Source organism: Heptranchias perlo, chromosome 24 (genome assembly GCF_035084215.1).
Source record: "Heptranchias perlo isolate sHepPer1 chromosome 24, sHepPer1.hap1, whole genome shotgun sequence".
Classification (NCBI taxonomy): domain Eukaryota; kingdom Metazoa; phylum Chordata; class Chondrichthyes; order Hexanchiformes; family Hexanchidae; genus Heptranchias; species Heptranchias perlo.
In genome coordinates, this window is record NC_090348.1 from 40,839,456 (window position 1) to 40,860,446 (window position 20,991).

Below are 20,991 nucleotides of genomic sequence, written 5' to 3' on the forward strand. Positions count from 1 at the left end.
CCTCCTCTGCTCCAAGGAAAATAACCCCAGCCTATCCAATCTCTCCTCGTAGCTGCAATTTTCAAGCCCTGGCAACATTCTTGTAAATCTTCTCTGCACTCTCTCCAGAGCAATTACGTCCTTCCTGTAATGTGGTGACCAGAACTGCGCACAATACTCCAGCTGTGGCCTTACCAGCGTTTTGTACAGTTCCATCATTACATCCCTGCTTTTGTATTCTATACCTCGGCTAATAACGGAGAGCATTCCGTATGCCTTCTTCACAACCTTATCTACCTGTACTGCCACCTTCAGGGACCTGTGCACATGCACTCCAAGGTCTCTCACTTCCTCTACCCCTCTCAATATATTCCCGTTTACTGCGTATTCCCTTTTACTGTTTGCCCTCCCTAAGTGCAGTACCTCACACTTCTCTGGGTTGAACTCCATTTGCCACTTTTCCGCCCACTCCACCAACCCGTTGATATCTTCTTGGAGTCTATAGCTATCCTCTTCACTATCAACTGCACGGCCAATTTTTGTGTCGTCTGCAAATTTGCCAATCATGCCCCCTACATTCAAGTCCAAATCATTAATATATACCACAAACAGCAAGGGACCTAACACTGAGCCCTGGAAACGGATTTCCATTTGCAAAGACATCCATCGACTTTTACCCTTTGTTTCCTGTTACTGAGCCAATTTTGGATCCAATTCACCACATTTCCCCGTATCCCATGGGCTTTAACCTTTCTGACCAGTCTGCTATGTGGGACCTTGTCAAATGCCTTACTAAAATCCATGTAGACAACATCCACTGCACTACTCTCATCAATCCTCCTTGTCACTTCCTCAAAGAATTCAATCAGATTTGTAAGGCATGACCTTCCCTGAACAATTCCATGCTGACTATCCCTGATTAAACCATGCCTTTCCAAGTGACAGTTTATCCTATCTCTCAGTATTGATTCTTATAGTTTGCCCACCACCGAGGTAAGACTGACCGGCCTATAATTGTTCGGCCTTTCCCTTGTACCCTTTTTAAACAATGGTACTACGTTTGCAGTTTTCCAGTCCTCCGGTACCTGCGCTGTATCTAGTGAGGATTGGAAAATGATCCTCAGAGCATCCGCTATTTCCTCCCTGGCTTCCTTCAATAGCCTAGGAAACAATCCATCCGGCCCTGGTGACTTATCAACTTTCAAGGATTCCAGTCCCTCTAGTACTTCCTCTCTCGTTATGTTTACCTTATCCAATATTTCACACCTCTCCTCTTTACAACGTCCGGATCATCCCTTTCCTTTGTGGATACAGAGACAAAATATTCATTTAAAACCCCAACCACATCCCCTGCTTCTACACACAAGTTACCCTTATCATCTCTGATAGGTCCCACCTTTTCCTTAGCTATCCTTTTGTTCTTAATGTATTGACAAAACATCTTTGGGTTTTCTTTAATCTTACTAGCTAATATTTTTTCATGCCCTCTCTTTGCTTTCCTTATTTCCTTTTTTACGTCATCCCTGTACTTTCTATACTCCTCTAGGCTTTCTGCAGTATTTAGTTTTCTGTGATAGTCATAAGCTTTCTTTTTCTGCTTTATCTTGCCCCGTAGACTTCCAGACAACCAGAGGGATCTAAATTTGGCAGTGCCACCCTTTTTCTTTGAGGTGACGTGTCTGCATTGTACCCATAGAATTTCACTTTTTAGTGCCTCCCATTGGCTTGACACTGATTTCTCCTCAAATAGTTATGTCCAGTCCACTTCTGCCAAATCACCTCTTAGTTCTGTAAAATTTGCCTTCCCCAATTTAAAATGTTTACTCCTGATTTAACTCTGTCCTTTTCCATAATAATGCTAAAACTAACTGAATTGTGGTCATTATCCCCAATATGGTCACCCACTGTCACTTCACCCACTTGCCCATCTTCACTTCCCAGGACTAAATCTAGAATTGCATCCCCTCTTGTTGGGCTTGTCACGCTCATCTGCTCTCCCATTTTAGGTTTACCCCATTATCTACTCTCCCATTATAGATTTACCCCATTTCCACTCTTCCATTATAGGTTTACCCCATTATCTACTCTCCCATTATAGATTTACCCCATTTCCACTCTTCCATTATAGGTTTACTCCATTATCCACTCTTCCATTATAGGTTTACCCCATTATCTGCTCTCCCATTATAGGTTTACCCCATTATCCACTCTCCCATTATAGGTTTACCCCATTATCCACTCTTCCATTATAGGTTTACTCCATTATCCACTCTTCCATTATAGGTTTACCCCATTGTCCGCTCTCCCATTATAGGTTTACCCCATTGTCCGCTCTCCCATTATAGGTTTACCCCATTATCTGCTCTCCCATTATAGGTTTACCCCATTATCCGCTCTCCCATTATAGGTTTACCCGATTATCCACTCTCCCATTATAGGTTTACCCCATTATCCACTCTCCCATTACCGGTTTACCCCATTGTCCGCTCTCCCATTATTGGTTTACCCCATTATCCGCTCTACCATTATTGGTTTACCCCATCATATACTCTCCTATTATAGATTTACCCCATTATCTACTCTTCCATTATAGATTTACCCCATTGTCCGCTCTCCCATTATAGGTTTACCCCATTATCCGCTCTCCCATTATAGGTTTACCCCATCATATACTCTCCCTTTATAGATTTACCCCATTATCCACTCTCCCATTATAGATTTACCCCATCATCCACTCTTCCATCATAGGTTTACCCCATTATCCACTCTCCCATTATAGATTTACCCCATTATCCACTCCTCCATTATAGGTTTACCCCATTATCCGCTCTCCCATTATTGGTTTACCCCATCATATACTCTCCCTTTATAGATTTACCCCATTATCCACTCTCCCATTATAGATTTACCCCATTATCCACTCCTCCATTATAGGTTTACCCCATTATCCACTCTCCCATTATAGGTTTACCCCATTATCCACTCCTCCATTATAGGTTTACCCCATTATCCGCTCTCCCATTATTGGTTTACCCCATCATATACTCTCCCTTTATAGATTTACCCCATTATCTACTCTCCCATTATAGGTTTACCCCATTATCCACTCTTCCATCATAGGTTTACCCCATTATCCGCTCTCCCATTATAGGTTTACTCCATTATCCACTCTCCCATTATAGGTTTACCCCATTATCCACTCTCCCATTATAGGTTTACCCCATTATCCACTCTCCCATTATAGGTTTACCCCATTATCCACTCTCCCATTATAGGTTTACCCCATTATCCACTCTCCCATTATAGGTTTACCCCATTATCCACTCCTCCATTATAGGTTTACCCCATTATCCGCTCTCCCATTATTGGTTTACCCCATCATATACTCTCCCTTTATAGATTTACCCCATTTTCTACTCTCCCATTATAGGTTTACCCCATTATCCACTCTTCCATCATAGGTTTACCCCATTATCCGCTCTCCCATTATAGGTTTACCCCATTATCCACTCTCCCATTATAGGTTTACTCCATTATCCACTCTCCCATTATAGGTTTACCCCATTATCCACTCTTCCATTATAGGTTTACCCCATTATCCACTCTCCCATTATAGGTTTACCCCATTATCCACTCTCCCATGATAGGTTTACTCCATTATCCACTTTTCCATTATAGGTTTACCCCATTAACCGCTCTCCCATTATAGCTTTACCACATTATCCGCTCTCCCATTATTGGTTTACCCCATTATCCACTCTCCCATTATTGGTTTACCCCATTATCCGCTCTCCCATTACAGGTTTACGCCATCATATACTCTCCTATTATAGGTTTACCCCATTATCCACTCTCCCATTATAGGTTTACTCCATTATCCACTTTTCCATTATAGGTTTACCCCATTAACCACTCTCCCATTATAGCTTTACCCCATTATCCGCTCTCCCATTATTGGTTTACCCCATTATCCACTCTCCCATTATTGGTTTACCCCATTATCCGCTCTCCCATTATAGGTTTACCCCATCATATACTCTCCTATTATAGGTTTACCCCATTATCCACTCTCCCATTATAGGTTTACCCCATTATCCGCTTTCCCATTATTGGTTTACCCCATTATCCGCTTTCCAATTATTGGTTTACCCCATTATCCGCTCTCCCATTATTGGTTTACCCCATTATCTGCTCTTCCATTATTGCTTTACCCCATTATCCGCTCTCCCATTATTGCTTTACCCCATTATCTGCTCTTCCAATATTGCTTTACCCCATCATATACTCTCCCATTATAGGTTTACCCCATTATCTGCTCTTCCATTATTGCTTTACCCCATTATCTGCTCTTCCATTATTGCTTTATCCCATTATCTGCTCTGTATATTGGGAAACCATTTTTTAGGAAGATCTGAAGGCAGTTCCAGGTGACTTCATTTCATCTCCCCTCGCCTCACCGCTCTTTTATCTATGAACAGCTGCTTTTAGTTATTCCAACTGGTGATTCGTCAAATGACACATTCACGTTGCTGAGAGCTGGGTACACATTTCTGTGTTGCTCAGCTGCCTTTATGTTGCGGTCCCCATAATGGGAAAGGCGAATGTGACAATGAGTCTAATGTTAACGGTTGGTGTAACCTTTATAGTGTGATTTCTAATAAATGGTTTTAACATCAGTGGCTAGCTCGCTCTACTATCCTTAACCTTATAGTATTATCCACTGATTTCATTAAATTAGCAAGCAAAGTGAATGCAGACTAGTGGGTTACTGCTTCCTCAAACAACTACCTCAGAAACGTTGGATATTTCATTCAATCCAGGCAACTTGGGTGGAGGTGGAATTTTCAAAATAGAAGCACGTAATTAATTCTGCATCTAAAACTTTCCAGATTTTAACAGTTTGGCTTCCACCTTATGAGTTCCAACCACCTCAATTTGCCTTAAGTTAACGACAGGAAAAAGCCATCAGGTACAAAAAAATAATTAAAAAGGCCAATGGAATGTTGGCCTTCATCTCAAGAGGGCTGGAATACAAAGGGCTGGATGTAATGTTGCCCCATGAGACCCCATCTGGAGTTCTACATTCAGTTCTGGGCACAGCACCTGAGGAAGGATATATTGGCCTTGGAGGGGGTGCAGTGCAGATTCACCAGAATGATACTGGGGCTAAAAGGGTTAAATTATGAGGCCAGGTTACATTGATTAGGCTTGTATTCCCTTGAATATAGAAGATTAAGGGTGATCTAATTGAGGTGTTTTAGATGATTAAAGGATTTCATAGGGTGGTTAGAGAGAAACTATTTCCTCTGGTGGGGGGAGTCCAGAACAAGGGGGCATAACCTTAAAATCAGAGCTAGGCCGTTCAGGGGTGATGTCAGAAAGAACTTCTTTACATAGAGGGTAGTGGAAATCTGGAACACTCTCCCCCAAAAAGCTGCTGAGGCTGGGGGGCAATTGAAAATTTCAAAACTGAGATTGATAGATTTTTGTTGGGTAAGGATATTAAGGGTTATGGAACCAAGGTGGGATAGATGGAGTTAAGGTACAGATCAGCCATGTTCTAATTGAATGGCAGAACAGGCTTGAGGAGCTAAATGGCTTACTCCTGTTCTTATGTTCCTAACAAACCATTTCACCTTCCTGTCTTCGTTTCATGCCTTTCAATCCTCTCTCTCCAGAAACACATTGGCTGTTAAACCCCAGTCATGCAGTCTACGTTGCTGGCCATCTGAGGCAACTTTTCCCCAAAGTCATTATCCTTTGGGTGAAAACGATTTGCCCAATTTCCTATCTTACTCCCAACTTCTTAATTTTTAACAAAAGCAAAATACTGCAGATGCTGGAAAACTGAAATAAAAATCAGAAAATGCTGGAAACAGGCAGCCTCTGTGGCGAGAGAAACAAAGTTGATCTTTCAAGCCAATGACCTTTCACCAGAGCTGGAAGATGTTGGAGATGAAAAACTTTTAAGCACGAATGGAGCCAGGGAAAATGGGTCCAAGAAAAGTACTAAATGGAGAGATCTGTGATCGGATGGAGGCCAGGAGTGATTAAAAGACAAAACCTGACCTGGTATACACTGGGTGCTTCAGATGGAAAGGTTCCTTTAAACATCTTTCAGCTTGACTAGCACAACATTTTTTAAAAAGTCATACTTAGATAAAGAGTGAAAAAAGAGAGGAACAATAATATATACTTTCTGATGGATTGGTTCCAATGCTGCTTCATTCAAGGCCAGTGTGTAATGGATTATGCTACATGGGTTTAGAAAGCTTATGATTTTAACATGAATTATCCGGAGAAACCGTTCCAGTAATCAAAAAATATGATCTTATCTCTGCAAAGTATGAAAATGAATTACTTCATCCGATATGGTATAAATATTCTCCTGACATACCAGATGTTATGCAGTGATTTATAAAAGGAAACTCATACCACAAAAGACAAAATATGTGAGAGATCACAAGTACCATATTCGCCTTCTGCATGCTTTGGTTGTGTTGTCAAGTGAATACCTTCCCAAAGGACAGCATCTGTTAACTGCACTGACAGCCTCTGGATCAAGTCTTTAAATGTCGGATCTTGTAATGGTTTCTCGAGGTTATTGTCTGCAAAGGTCTTTTTTGTTGACTTTGGCAATTTCTCTAATTACCGGCAAATTTCAAAGAAATTTTGGCACAGGAGGTGGCCAAATGGGTCTCCCACTGAACCTATCTAATCCCATTTCCCTGCTCTTTCCCCATACCTTTGGATATTTTTCTTCATATAAGTGTTTATCCAATTCTATCTTAAATGCCGTGATTGATTTGGTTGCAATTGGCCCTTTCATTGCTCTTCACTGAGAATCAATAATCTCAGTGCATCTTATGCACATTTGGGCCAGTGCACAATATGGTAAGGGGCCATTGATTCTCAGTGGACACAGTTTGTTCCCATCTGTTTTATCATGAAATAAGGATAGAAATGGATCAGGAATCCTATTCAGCCCATCTTCAGGAAAGAAGATCAGGAGGGGAGAAGTAATCGAAAAAAAGCGATGTAATGCTTTATTTTAAAGTAGGTTTTATGATGAAAAACTGGATTTTTCTTCCTTTTCTCAGGATCCGAAAGTGGTTGCTAATCTACAGAGGAACAGTCACTCTTGGAAACCACTCTTGTTTTAAATATCACTTCATGGCTGTACAAGAATGCGTGTACCTCAACTTTTCACGGGAGGTTCCCTGCTCCTCCTGCAGGGAGCTCGAAGATTCAGTTGATTGCCGTCTGTGATGTTTCAGGGGAGGTAAGATTTGTCGATTCTTCAGAGGACATTTTTGCTGTGGAGAAAAAGGACGTCCTGCTTCAATAATTGGTGCTAACGTACAACCTCACCTTTACACCGCGTAAACACTTTGGCGGGAATTTTAACCCCCCAGGATGGGCGGGAGAGGGCCAGGGGGAGGAGGGGGGTTAAATTGTTAAAAATGGGAAAACTGACCCCAACCCACTGCGAACGCACCTACTTCCGGTTTAACAGGGGCGGGTTGGGGGTCGGGTGAGTAACCCGCTCTCGACATAAAGAGATAGGGAATGAGTTTTGGGTTTCCTTCCCTTCTTTCTATTGCAAGTTCCTATATACAAGATGGGAAGATCCTTGTTACAGGTTGGAATCCATTTGTTAAGACTTCTGTAGCCGTTGACAGTCAAGTAAGTGAAAACGTGTTAACGACTGATTGCTAGTGCTGGCACTTGACAATACCTGCGTCACTCATCAAATCACACAACAGCAGTGTGATGTGGACTTTGCCAATATAAGCAAAGAAAATTAGTCTCAACGAACTCGATATGCCCAAGATCCTGGATTTTGTGAGATTGGCAAAACTGGGGGGTTGCGCTCACTGACGGAACATGCATGGCCATGCCTGCACTAGGAAGAGCTGGCAGAATCGAAGGAGGTGAGGCCTTTTAATATGTTCCATGTGAATGTAAAGTGCGCGCAGGGAGGCAGGCCTGGGAAGTCCGATGGGCTGGCAGCTCTTAAAAGGCTGCTGCTTCCCATTAGCACCTTGCATGAGCGTTTGTGAGGGGGCTGATAATATAATACATAGAAAATTATCTTCAGGGGCCCAAGCTGCTTCCCTGGGCTGAACCCTCAACCCCACCCTCCCCAGTGAGGCTAACTTGCAACCTTCAGGAGGCACTAAGCTTCATCTCACTTGGTGCACCAGCCTCCAAACATACATCAGGTACCTTCGAGGCCGAGGAAGTGGGAACTCCTAGCTTAGGCAGTCCACACCCTCAGCCCCAACCCCCCTTCATGTGAGTGGCCTTGTTTAGGACAGGCAGAGGCTTCCCCCCGTAAAAGGCCACTGGAAACTCCATCATTAGTCTGGGACCCGTCTTTTCCAGGTCTTGGAGGAGTTTGCAGCTGTCCCGCTGGAGTTACAGCAGGAGTCTGCCAGATGGCCACGCAATTTCTGGGCCCACATGGGACCCGTGCACCATGTTTGAAATTTTCCAAACACCACTTGCTCATTGGGACTAATATTTGGAGAGATTACAAGGCGTAGACCTGAGGTGCGCTCTGCCTGCGAGGAAACAAGTGTCTGCATTTCTCCTCCCTTAGCCCATTTGCAAGTCCCAGGGGAACTCCAGACACAGGCCTGCCTCCCCGTGGCTGGGCCTCGCACCCTGGAGTGCAGCTGCGGAGTTGAGAGGCCTGCGGTTGTGCTCCTGGCCACCGACATAGATTGACCGTGTGCAGCGGGACACCTTAGTGAAGAACTAAACTTGCCTCCTACATTTTTAGCTGTCCCCCAGGCCTCCCACATGGCTTCCGGTCCCCGGGGCCCAGGTGACTGGTGACTTCACCAAATTAAAATAACTCCTGGAAATTGTGCGTTACCAACTCATTATAAAATCAACTACTGTGGGTGGAGTGGAAATTGATAAAAATGCATTTTAAAGGTGCCCGTAGATGCGACATGGTGACTCCTCGCCCCTCAAAAAGGGGGAAAGGGCAGAAAATATTTTGAAAGATGAAGATGAGAAAAATATGCGAACTTAAATCATTTGAAATTAGCCTTAAAATTAGTATGAAATAAGCAGAAACAAGATAATCCGTAACATTTTCAGTAGCTTTCTGATGAAATATAGCAATTTAAAAAAAAAAATACTGCTTCTGACTTTGCATAAAGTTGCTCAAAAATTCAGAGCGTACCTTGGATAGGGTCTTGCTCAGGAAGCGCATTGGGGTGTCCTTTCCATCCTGGTCATTGAGGTCAGGAATAGGGTTGTTGGCAATAATAACGGAGGCTCTGTCCTGGTTGGTCTCGGAGGCCCGGTTCATTAGGCCCAAGCTGTTTCTCATGTGATTGACGCATTTCTGAAACTGGGTTCTATGAAGGTTCTGAAAATCTTGCTCCTGTTGAAATGAAGAGAAGGACATTCATTCAGCATCAATCTGTTGGGATCTTTGCTCCCAGGAGTTGGCACCAGGTGTAAGTCAGTAGGAACATAGGAGTAGGCCATTCAGCCCCTCAAGCCTGTTCCGCCATTCAATTAGATCATGGCTGTGTTAAGGTTAGGGTTCGGGTTGTACCTCAACTCCATTTACCCACCTTGGTTCCATATCCTTATCTAACATAGATCTATCAATCTTAATTTTGACATTTTCAATTGACCCCCAGCCTCAACAGCTTTTTGGGGGAGAGAGTTCCAGATTTCCACTACCCTTTGTACGAAGAAGTGCTTCCTGACATCACCCCTGAACGGCCTAGCTCTAATTTTAAGGTTATGCCCCCTTGTTCTGGAGGAAATAGTTTCTATCTATGCTATCAAATCCTTTAATCATCTTAAACACCTCAAGTAGATCACTGCTTAATCTTCTGTACTTGTGGGAATACAAGCCTAGTCTATGCAACCAGTCCTCATAATTTAACACTTTTAGCCCCAGTATAATTCTGGTGAATCGACGGTGCACGCCCTCCAAGGCCAACAGTATGCACAGTCAGCTGCCCTCAGTCAGTGAAGCACTACAACAAGCAGGAAGCAGTATCCTCAGACTAAGATCTAAGGGCTCCTGCCCACCTCCATTCGTTGATCTCCTCAGTGGATTGCTGGGTGACTCAGTGCAGTGATGATGACCTTAGCGGCTGAATAGTTTCTTGACGCTCACTGTGCAGCCTCATGTGAAGAGTGACCGCTTGGCTGAGGCATCTGAGGCCTGTTGCTGGCTCACCCACCGCTCGTGGGCAAAGCCCACACAACGAGCGCAACCATATCCCATTCAGGAGAAAAGAGGAGAAAAAAAATCACTCCAAGAATTGGGCATTTTATCTGAGGTGCTTATTTTTTATTTTTGCTGCCAGTTGTTTCAAAACCTGTACCAGATTGACACTGTTTTTATTTTGTACGACTTTCATCGGTCCGTCGAGAAAAGGGCCCTGCAGTGCCGCAAGTGCCACCATCACCTCATTCCATCAGTACTTCGGATCAATAACGTATTGAGGTGGCTGAGGTGCCATGATGTTATATCCTTCACCCTTGTGATGGGTTTAATAGAGCTTCTTTTGGAAGCCTGGGCCTGCACTGTGTCTGACTCATCTGCAGTCACTTGAGAGGAGCAGCTGGGTGATACACAAGCCTTTGCCCTGAGAGATGTCCGCATCGTCCGTGCCAGCTCCTGACACTGCCCTGCTGCTCGGCACTCGCTCAGCATGGCCAGAGATCTGAGTAGGAGCAGACCAGCGAGCAGCACTCAGGCCCTGTGTTATGGCTGTCCCAATTTGATTCCCCAAACATGGTGCAGCCTAAAGCCTAATGAGCTCCAGATAGGGCATTTGTTATAGAAGGAAAGAAAGACTTGCATTTATGTAGCGCCTTTCACAGCCTCAGGACGTCCCAAAGCGCTTTACAGCAAGTGAAGTACTTTTGAAGTGTAGTCACTGTTCTAATGTGCGAAACCCAACAGCCAATTTGCATGCAGCAAGGTCCCACAAATAGCAATGTGATAATGACCAGATAATTTGTTTTAGTGATTAGCTAGAGGGATAATTATTGGCCAGGATACTGGGGAAAACTCCCTTGCTCTTCTTCAAAATAGTGCCATGTGATCTTTTATGTCCACCTGAGAAGGCAGACGGGGCCTTGGTTTAACGTCACAGCTGAAAGACAGCACCTCCAACAATGCAGATCTCCCTCAGTACTGCACTGGAGTCCCAGCTTAGATTTTATGCTCGAGTCTCTGGAGTGGGACTTGAACCCACGACCTAGAAGCTATGCTTGAGCCTAGACCCTGATCAAGGGAGAGGGGGAGTCCGTTGCAGAGTGCCTACGCTCCCCATGGTGGGCTACAGCTCGCAGAGACAGTCATCAGCATTGCACAGATGTTGGCTGTGGGCTCCTCCATAGACATGCCCAAACTGTATCGGCTGTTTGGCATACTGTCAAATGATTGCACAAACTGTTCGTTAATGCTGAGCTGTGAAACTACTTGTAAGCAAGCACTGAGAGATCTGAATCCCTGAGGCTCAGCAACTGACGGAGCACCTCGAGCTCGCTCTAAGGCTAATAACTTGTGGCTCCTCCAATTCCACCTCCACTTACTCTTCCTCACTCCTGAGGTGTATTCTTGCTTTCTGTGATCACCAAGGGCTCGCTCCTGCAACTTATTAACTGACTGTCCTGGAGTGGATGTATCTGGGCTGGTGCTTGCCACCACAGTAGTGGATAATACTTTGTGCTATGACGTGCTTGGTCGAGTCCGCGCTCTGGGTTTGCCACCTCCTGCTCTTGGGCATTTTACAGGAGCACGTGAACATACTTTAGAACGCTGGTAGTAAGACATCCCTTGAAATACAGCTTACAAGGCATTGTTGTGAGTGCATACATTTGCGTAAGAGAGAGGGGGGATGAATAAGTAAGGAGATAAAGAATGAAATACAAAGAATGATAAAAGCCAAAAGATAGCATTGACGCTTTCAGCCACTTTCATCCACACAGCTCTGGCACTGGACTTCTGTGGAGTGTTTCCCTCGGCTGATCCTTTTCAGCATCATCTCCCGCAGGAGAACGTACAAAACTGTTGCTGCAGCTATTTTTCACCATAAATAGCATTAACCTTTAAGGGCAACCAACAGCCATATTAATACCATGGTATTTCCATAGTTTTACCATTTTATTGTGACATGCCCTGCACAGGGTATTATGTGCTGTGCGCTGGGAGCACCAAAAAAATAGGGTAATGAGTTGACCTCGCAATATAGGGCGAGGTGAACTCTCTGTGCTGTAGGTACCATAGTTTCTAAAAGTCCCACACATAGCAGTTGGTACACCTATAGTATTCTAAACATATTGGGTCGGGTTTGTATTGTTAGAGGAGTCACGGTGCTGGTATAAGTGCCCCAACAATCCGGGAAGGAGCAGAGGCAGTCGTGACTTGGGCTCAATTCCCTCCTCCCCATGAGTTAAACTGCAGGCATTAGTTTAACCAGCATGACAATGATGCTGCACAGAGCTAAACTTTTAAAAGTGGGCTCTGTGTTATAAAGCAGGTCTACCAACTCTCCCACCTCTATCGGGAGTCTCCCGCGGGAGATTGTCATCTCCTGGCGCTCCTGCCGCAGGATCACGTACGCACCGAGAGAAAGCAGAAGCGTGCTTAGGAAGGGAGGCTGTGCCAGCGTCCAAAGCAATAGCGAATATTTCTGGGATGAGCGAATGCAGTCAACTCACGAATGAAAATCTCAGGCCAGAGATGCAATTACAATAAAGGGGTACAGCTGAAAAGGTGTATGGCTCTCTTGCTGTCAACTGCATTTCCAATGGTATCGTAGACACATAAGATTATAACTCGGTCATCAGATTCTGCTGCCTGTTCCAGCAAGTACGGGGACTCACTTCCATGAATATAAATGTTGAGCGCTGTAAGGGAGCAGGTGACTTCCTCCGTAACTCAAACCAGCCTGCAGCAAATAACTCCAATACCTGTGACAGGCTCTATCCAGGAAACCAACTATTTCTGTGCAGTTTCTGGCACAAAGTTCACTTGGTTGCTGACACATCTCAACTGCACAACAAGCTCCAGCGGTCAGAATAAAACCTAGGGTAACAGCGCTATGATAATGTCTGCTACATCCATGAGGCAGCTACAATGTGCAGTTTACTCTCCTATCAGATTTATTGGTAATAAACTTTTAATTGAACGCTAGAGCTCCAAGTAGTCGTGCAACAACCTTGATAGTCTAGATGCTGACATTGATAAAAGAAAGAACTTGCATTTCTCTGGCGCCTTTCACAACCTCAGGATGTTCCACAGCACTTTACAGCCCATTAAGTACTTTTGAAGTGTAGTCACTGTTGTAATGTAGGGAAACGCGGCAGCCAATTTGCGCACAGCAAGATCCCACAAACAGCAATGTGATAATGACCAGATAATCTGTTTTTTTTTTTTAAAGTGATGTTAGTTGAGGGATAAATGTTGGCCAGGACACCGGGGAGAACTCCCCTGTTCTACTTTGAAATAGTGGCGTGGGATTTTTTATGACCACCTGAGAGAGCAGACGGGGCCTCGGTTTAACATCTCATCTGAAAGAGCGCACCTCTGATAATGCAGCTCTCCCTCAGTACTGCATTGTAGTATTAGTGCAGTTATTGCAAAGTATTTCGGAACCCTAGTCTCTACAGACGTATTTATGATTGAAAAAGCAATCTAATCCGATGTCCAATAAAAAAACAATGCATTTCTCCTTAGAGACCTTTCTCCCCTCTTATTTTTTAAAAATGTTTTGCTATGCATCTCTTTCGGTTCCACATAGTGTGCTCTATTTCAGACAAAGATTAGAAAGCTGATCTCACCAAGAATTTTGTCAATATTGGCCTGTATTCATCGTGAAAGTAAAATAGGTCAAGTCACTCTTTGATTTGCCATTCCTGGAAGGTAACTTTGCCTATGAGCTTCCAAAAAAATGATCAGATATTAAATTGCTGGCCTTACGGAATGTTTCGTGCATCCTTATTCTATAGAATGAGCAAATCTGTAGACACTTCATGGTCCTTGTGCCTAGCCACACTTATTCCAGCACAGCCAAATATATTTAATGCAATAGTAAGATAAAAATCTGCTGTGGTATTCTCTATCACCTTCTGTCGGGCCCACTAGGTAAATATTTTTTCAGACGAGGGTATAATTATGCTTGTGTTCACTGGAGCTGTACAAGGTCCAAACTTGTAAACTCTGAAACCCATATCTTAAAATGTAAAATTATGTGTGAGTCAGTGAACTTTTATAATCAATGATTCAGCCTGAAGATTAATTGTCCTAATCACAGAAGCCTGTTGTATAAGCAGCTTGTTTGCTAGGCAGTGAGATTGCCAAGAAATTGAATAAAATACCATAGTTGTGGAATCAGCAGTGAATGTGTCAGTTTGGCAGTTTGGTTAAGTTGGTGGCACTCTCACTGATACTGTCCAAAGCACTCTACATTCAAGGCATGTTTGTGCTCACCTGCAGAGTGCATTCTATGGTTGATGTGAATCCTGAACTCAAGATTTGTCTTCCACATTTACATTTGCCACCATTGTTGTCTTCAAGCAGGGACAGAATTTAACCGGTCTGACTGAGATGCAGTGAAATAGAGAGATGTGTTAGATGGAGAGCCGTAGCTCAGTGGGTAGCACTCTCACCTCTGAGTCAAAATGTTGTGGGTTCAAGTCCCATTCCAGAGATTTGAGCACACAATCTAGGCTTACACTCCCAGTGCTGGGGGAGTGCTGCACTGTCGGAGGTGCCGTCTTTAGGATGCGACGTTAAACCGAGGCCCCGTCTGCCCTCTCAGGTGGATGGAAAATATTATTCAAAGACGAGCAGGGGAGTTCTCTCTGGTGTCCTGGCCAATATTTATCCCGCAACCCATATCACTAAAACATCTGGTCATTGTCTCATTGCTGTTTGTGGGAGCTTGCTGCATGCAAATTGGCTGCCGTGTTTCCTACATTACAACAGTGACTACACTTCATTGGCTGTAAAGCGCTTTGGGATGTCCTGAAGTCGTGAAAGGCGCTATATAAATGCAAGTCTTTCCTTCTTTTAGATAGTCCTTGATATTCAGGAATAATGACACCCTCTGAGATTCTTTTATTCTCTTGGCTGACAAGTGATTTACAAGTGGAGGAAATGGGATCGATTAAAACAAAATAGCTGGAAAGAGAACAAAAAATGTTGGCACCTATTGAGTTCTAATTTAAGGAGACTGGCTGCAAGGGTGAAAACTTAATGGAAGAAAAATACAGAAGGGATTTAACTGATAAGGTGGGCCTCTGAGTTAAATGCAATGCATCACACAAATACTTAGATTTAATTCCCTTCCGTTACCTGGATTTTCAATTTCCAGCGGAGCTGAGAATCTGGGAGAAGAATAAGGGCTGCCAGTGGGGCAAGTAAGTTCCTATTTTTGACCTTAAATCTCAGTTATACCCAATCACACTGTTTATTACCGAACGCCTTGGTGACGGCTCTCTGTTGCAATCAATGAATTGTAACTGTACTGAATCAAAAGCAAAATACTGAGGATGCTAGAAATCTGAAATATAAACAGAAGATGCCGGAGAAGCTCAGCAAGTCAGGCAGCATCTGTGGAGAAAGAAACAGAGTTAACAGTTTCAGGCCAATGACCCTTCGTCAGAACTGGACGAAGTTCTGACAAAAAGTCATCGATCTGAAACGTTAACTCTCTTTCTTTCTCCACAGATGCTGCCAGGCTTGCTGAGTATTTCCAGCATAATATCTGTTTTTATTTGTAACGGTACTGAAATTCATTTGGTGTAATAAGTTCCCAGGGCAACCTGGCAGTGGCTGCTGGGTGACACCAGGCAACCAACAGTAACAAATAATAATAAGTGACATCAGTCGCTCAGTGTCGCACAAAGACTGGAGCTTGGTGCCTGGAGTGGATGGGTTGGGTTGGTGACAACAGACACTGGCTATAACCTCCTAGCAGCACAGAATTAGCCACTAAGGAAAACTAAGTAAAATTAAAATCAGCTAGAAGCACAATTTAAAAAAAATGTTTAAATGGATTTTAAATATAATCAAACTTCGACTGGGGGGGTGGGGGGGGGAAGATTGGTGGTAGGACTGCTGCCACATTTACTAATCTCTGTATACTTCAAAATGCTGGACGATTACACCAAAAAAATTGCAAAAATCAAAATTTCCTGGGAGGGGCCGTGCCCCCAGCCCTCTTAGAAAATAAATTTTGCACCACTGAGCTAATTTTCCCCTTCAGAAATTTCTAAATGTACCACTGGTAAACTTACAAGCTTGTGTACTATAGACCCCACCTCCCACACCCCACCGCTATATAATACAATTGATGGAACATTGGGTGTGGCTGGAGCTTAAGCCAAGTTCATGTCCCACTGCAACTGCTTCTTTTCACATATCATAAGTGAGGCCATTGTTTTTTTTTTAAAAACAGAAGAAGAAAAGGGAACTGCACAATGCGGTCCCAAAACACTAACAAAAACAAAAAGTTATTCCATTGCTTTGAAGCAGTGGCCTAGGTCGTAGGCCTTTATTCAGCTGCACTTATATTTTTCCAGTTGTCAGCTTTTTTGTTCATTAGCTTTTCCAACTTTTGTAGGTTGGCATGGACGTTGTTCGCCTGAGGCAGGAATAAACAAACGGCAATGTAGAAGCACCTTGGGACTTGCACACCATTGGCAGCTCTGTAAAAACATGCCGCTCAAGGCGAACTCAAGAAAAACCCTGCCTTTCTTAATTATGATTCTTCTTCAGAACTTCCATAGAATACATGTTGCCCATGTGTGTATGGTTTCTGGGCTGTCTGCCAGAACAACTGATTAACTTCCCAGTCTTTAGACACTATGGGATGTTACTGTTTACACACAGCTTTGTCCCATTTATATTTCTGCTTGCCCTAAATGAGTGAACCGTTCCTCCAATTCACAAGTCTGTACACACTCATGAAGCAGACAGCCTTGTTCTATGGGCATTTATGAGGCTGGCAATGTCATCTTCCTTTCTATTAAAAATGATTGCCTGTTTAATTATTCTCTTGTGGGATGCTTTCTACTTTGGGCATGCTTTATATGACAAGGTTTTAGAGGCTGTCAGTTAATAGGGTGATCAAAGGACCTCTTTCTGTACTTGTCAAGCTGCAGGCCATTATATTAGGAAAGCAAGAGATCTGTATTCTTCCTTTTCCTCAATACATCCCGAGAGTGGTAGCTGCATGAGGAATTTTGCCTTTTTTTCTTTCATATCTTCAATGTAAGACTATTTTTCAACTATCAGCTTCACTGGACTCCTACAGGCTTCCTTTTTCAAAAAAAAGAAAAACAAAATTTTCTTCCCTTCTGTTCACTCCTGTACGTGGTGAGGTACCCTGGATACGGTTCAACTGGCTGGAACAATCCTCCTGGACCTTGCCCAAATGGCCATCCTTTGTGAGTGGGAGCAGACAACAACAACAACTTGCATTTATACACCACCTTTAACGTAGTAAGACATCCTAAGACGCTTCACAGGAGCGTTTATCAAACAAAATTTGACACCGAGCCACATAAGGAGACATTAGGCCAGGTGAATAAAAGCTTGGTCAAACAGGTAGGTTTTAAGGAGCATCTTAAAAGGAGGAGAGAAAGAGGTGGAGAGGCAGAGAGGTTTAGGGAGGGAATTCCAGAGCTTAGGTCTTAGGCAGCTGAAGGCACGGCCGCCAATGATGGAACAGTGAAAAATGGGGATGCGCAAGAGGCCAGAATTGGAGGAGCACCGAGATCTTTGAAGATTGCAGGGTTGGAGGAGGTTACAGATGACCTGACCTGGAAGTAACTGAGGGCATTGTAGATCCATAAAACTATGCATCCACAGAACGCCACTCAGCATGCAATCTAATTGCAGCGAAATGGTCCCAAGTAACTGCACTCATGTGTCATTGTGACTCTTTATAACATCACAAAGCTCAGCCAGCCTATGGAGGCTGGCACTCAATGACAAACCTATATTAGGAAAGGTGGTGCAAGGAGGCCATTCTCCCAAGAGTGGAACAAAATGAAACAATTTTTGTCTACTGTGCAAGAGGATACAAAGAGTCTGCAAAGGGATATAGACAGGTTAAGTGAGTGGGCAAGAAGGTGGCAGGTGGTGTAAAATGTAGGGAAATGTGAGGTTATTCACTTTGGTGACAGAACAGAAAAACAGAATATTTTTTAAATGAGAAGAAACTATTAAATGTTGGTGTTCAGAGAGATTTGGGTGTCCTCGTACAAGAAACACAAAAAGTTAGCATGCAGGTACAGCAAGCAATTAGGAAGGCAAATGGCATGTTGGCCTTTATTGCAAGGGGGTTGGAGTACAAAAGTAAGGAAGTCTTACAACAGGACTTTGGTGAGACCTCACCTGGAGTACTGTGTACAGTTTTGGTCTCCTTATCTATGGAAGGATATACTTGCCTTGGAGACGGAGGAACAAAGGTTCAATAGATTGATTCCTGGGATGAGAGGGTTGTCCTATGAGGAGAGTTTGAGTAGAATGGGCCTATACTCTTTGGAGTTTAGAAGAATGAGAGGTGATCTCATTGAAACATATAAGATTCTGAGAAGGCTTGACAGGGTAGCAGCTGAGAGGTTGTTTCCCCCGGCAGGAGAGTCTAGAACTAGGGGGCATAGTCTCAGGATAAGGGGTCGGCCATTTTAAGACTAAGATGAGGAGGAATTTCTTCACTCAGAGGGTTGTGAATCTTTGGAATTCTCCATCCCTGAGGCTGTGGATGCTGAGTTGATGAGTAAATTCAGGGCTGAGATCGATAGATTTTTGGACTCTAGGGAAATCAAAGGATATGGGGATCGGGCGGGAAAGTGGAGTTGAGGTTGAAGATCAGCCATGATCTTATTGAATGGTGGAGCAGGCTCGAGGGATCGTATGGCCTACTCCTGCTCCTATTTCCTATGTTCTTAAGTTACTGACAGATCTTATGAAAATTGAGCGTTTTCTATGGCCAAACTTACTGACAGATGTATGATTAATTATTACTGCTTATTTGTAAGAACAAAGCTTTATATACTTCTAATTCTCAGGAAAAATGTCTGATTCAATGGGATGCAATTTGGTTTATATCATGTGTGGCCCAAGGTGCAGTGGGCTATTGCCGTCCATATGTAACCTGGAAGTAATGTTGGTTGTCAAGTCACACCAGATCATAAACCATCGTTAGCAATACCATTGCCAAGGCATGAGCCTTCACCTAGGTTTTTTCAATTTGTAAAAATGAGCACTTTTACCCCAATGGCTTTCGCTGACTGAATTATAGTTTTGAGCTTGTCTTAAGGAAATCTAGTAGGTCTGAGCCGCCATCTGTTTTACAATGCCTAACTCTGTCAAAACAATATGAAGTTTCCATGAAGAGTCACCTGGTTTGTTGTTCCTTTCTTAGTACCATTTTCAGATAGGGTTGCACATTTTTGCATGAAACCATTTTCTATTCAGAGCAGCTGATGGAATATCAGTGTCCAATTTTCCAAGGTGGTCAACAGTGCTTCTGCCTCTATAGAGGTTGCCATATGCAGCAAGAATCCCAACCTTCGTTTGGATGCAGGAAGCAATCTGCCTGGTTGTTGTTTCCATGAGCTTTCCAAGAAATCACAAAAAAAACCCAAAATGGCCACCAAAGTTCTCAGAAAAATAAAATTAATCACCCATGGCCCAATTCCTTAACCGAACTTCAATGAGCATATCTACTGCCCACGCATTATTTTTTCCCACATTTCCCACAACAACTCTCGTTGCACAAACCAATTTAGTGCCAATTTGTGTTGCACTCTGAGAAGTTTTGTGTCAAGGATTCATACTCACCAGGAACTAGTTAAGAATGAACATTTGTGTTCACAAAGGACTCCTAGAGCTGACAGAATAGAGACTCCATCCCTTTTGGCCTGGATTTGATCCCAGCTGCCAAAAGAGAAAAAAAAAGTCCCCTAGCCCATGTTGTCACTCAGACCTATCATTTCCTAAACTATAGAATTGTATATATAAGCTATTAATGTACCAGACAGATAGTATATATACTATATAGAAATACTGACCACACTATGTTCCTAGATCATGGATTTTTTATTTTCGGAATTAATTTGATTTTCTCCTCTCTTCTCTTTCATGAAATCTTTCTGCACTAACGACCTTCCCTGATCCAGAGAGTCGGCTAGACACGTGCTCTTAGGCTACTACCAATGTTACTCTAGACCACCAACAGATAGTGCAGGAGAACAGCACTCTCATGAGTAACTGGCCTCTCTGATATCCTCTCTCACCCTGTAAAGAAATACCTGGCCTCTATAGATGCCTCCACTTCTGCCTCGCCAATAAAGGGTAGGTACAAAACCCCGTGGGCTACCAATCCATGGTGCAACACATCACACCTCCTCTGTGCCACACTCTTAATCTGTTGGGTCATCCAAGATTTGGTGAAGCAACAACATCACAACTGTATACAATACTGAGGTTCATGTAATGAGAAGGCTATAACCTCCTAGCGAGTCAAATACAAGGAGGCTGTTGGTCATTTGTTCTATGCTTTCAAGTTTTTTTCCTGGTCTTTTTCTGTCCATTGACTCATGCCGAGATAGGGCTTCATAGGTGCTGGCATCCCTATACATGAGTCTTTAGAATGACTGTTGGAAGGCTATTGGAGGAGCAGATTAGCTGAGCCTGAATCTGTCTTCACCCACAGATGTGCACTTTCTGACATAAATTACTGGATTGTGGTCAGAAGTAGAAAGACTATCTAGCCCATGGGCACTGTGGCCAATTGTAGCACCCGTACTGTCACCCATTGAAAAGAGCTCATTCAATGCAGAAGATCAATTAACCCTCGGACCTTACTGGTTTGTATGGTTCAGTATCACTGAATGCGTATTTATCCAGTGAGTCATGAAGGGAGCTCATGTCTGAGAGAGGGGGAAAAGGGATGTGAAGGCCTATCTGAATTTCCACAATCTTACCATTAGGAAATTGTG

At 43.4% G+C, this 20,991-nt stretch overlaps 1 protein-coding gene across 2 annotated transcripts in view; it reads right to left on the reverse strand.

Moving 5' to 3' along the window:
- The window catches only part of LOC137341881 (uncharacterized), a 76,994-nt gene that overhangs the window by 12,233 nt on the left and 43,770 nt on the right, over nucleotides 1-20,991 (reverse strand). For both annotated transcript variants that reach the window (XM_068005385.1, XM_068005386.1), the window contains 2 exons: nucleotides 9,179-9,382; nucleotides 7,177-7,295 (listed from right to left, as the gene is read on the reverse strand). In XM_068005385.1, coding sequence (XP_067861486.1) covers nucleotides 7,177-7,295; nucleotides 9,179-9,382 — 323 coding nt within the window. The remainder of the gene's footprint in view (nucleotides 1-7,176; nucleotides 7,296-9,178; nucleotides 9,383-20,991) is intronic.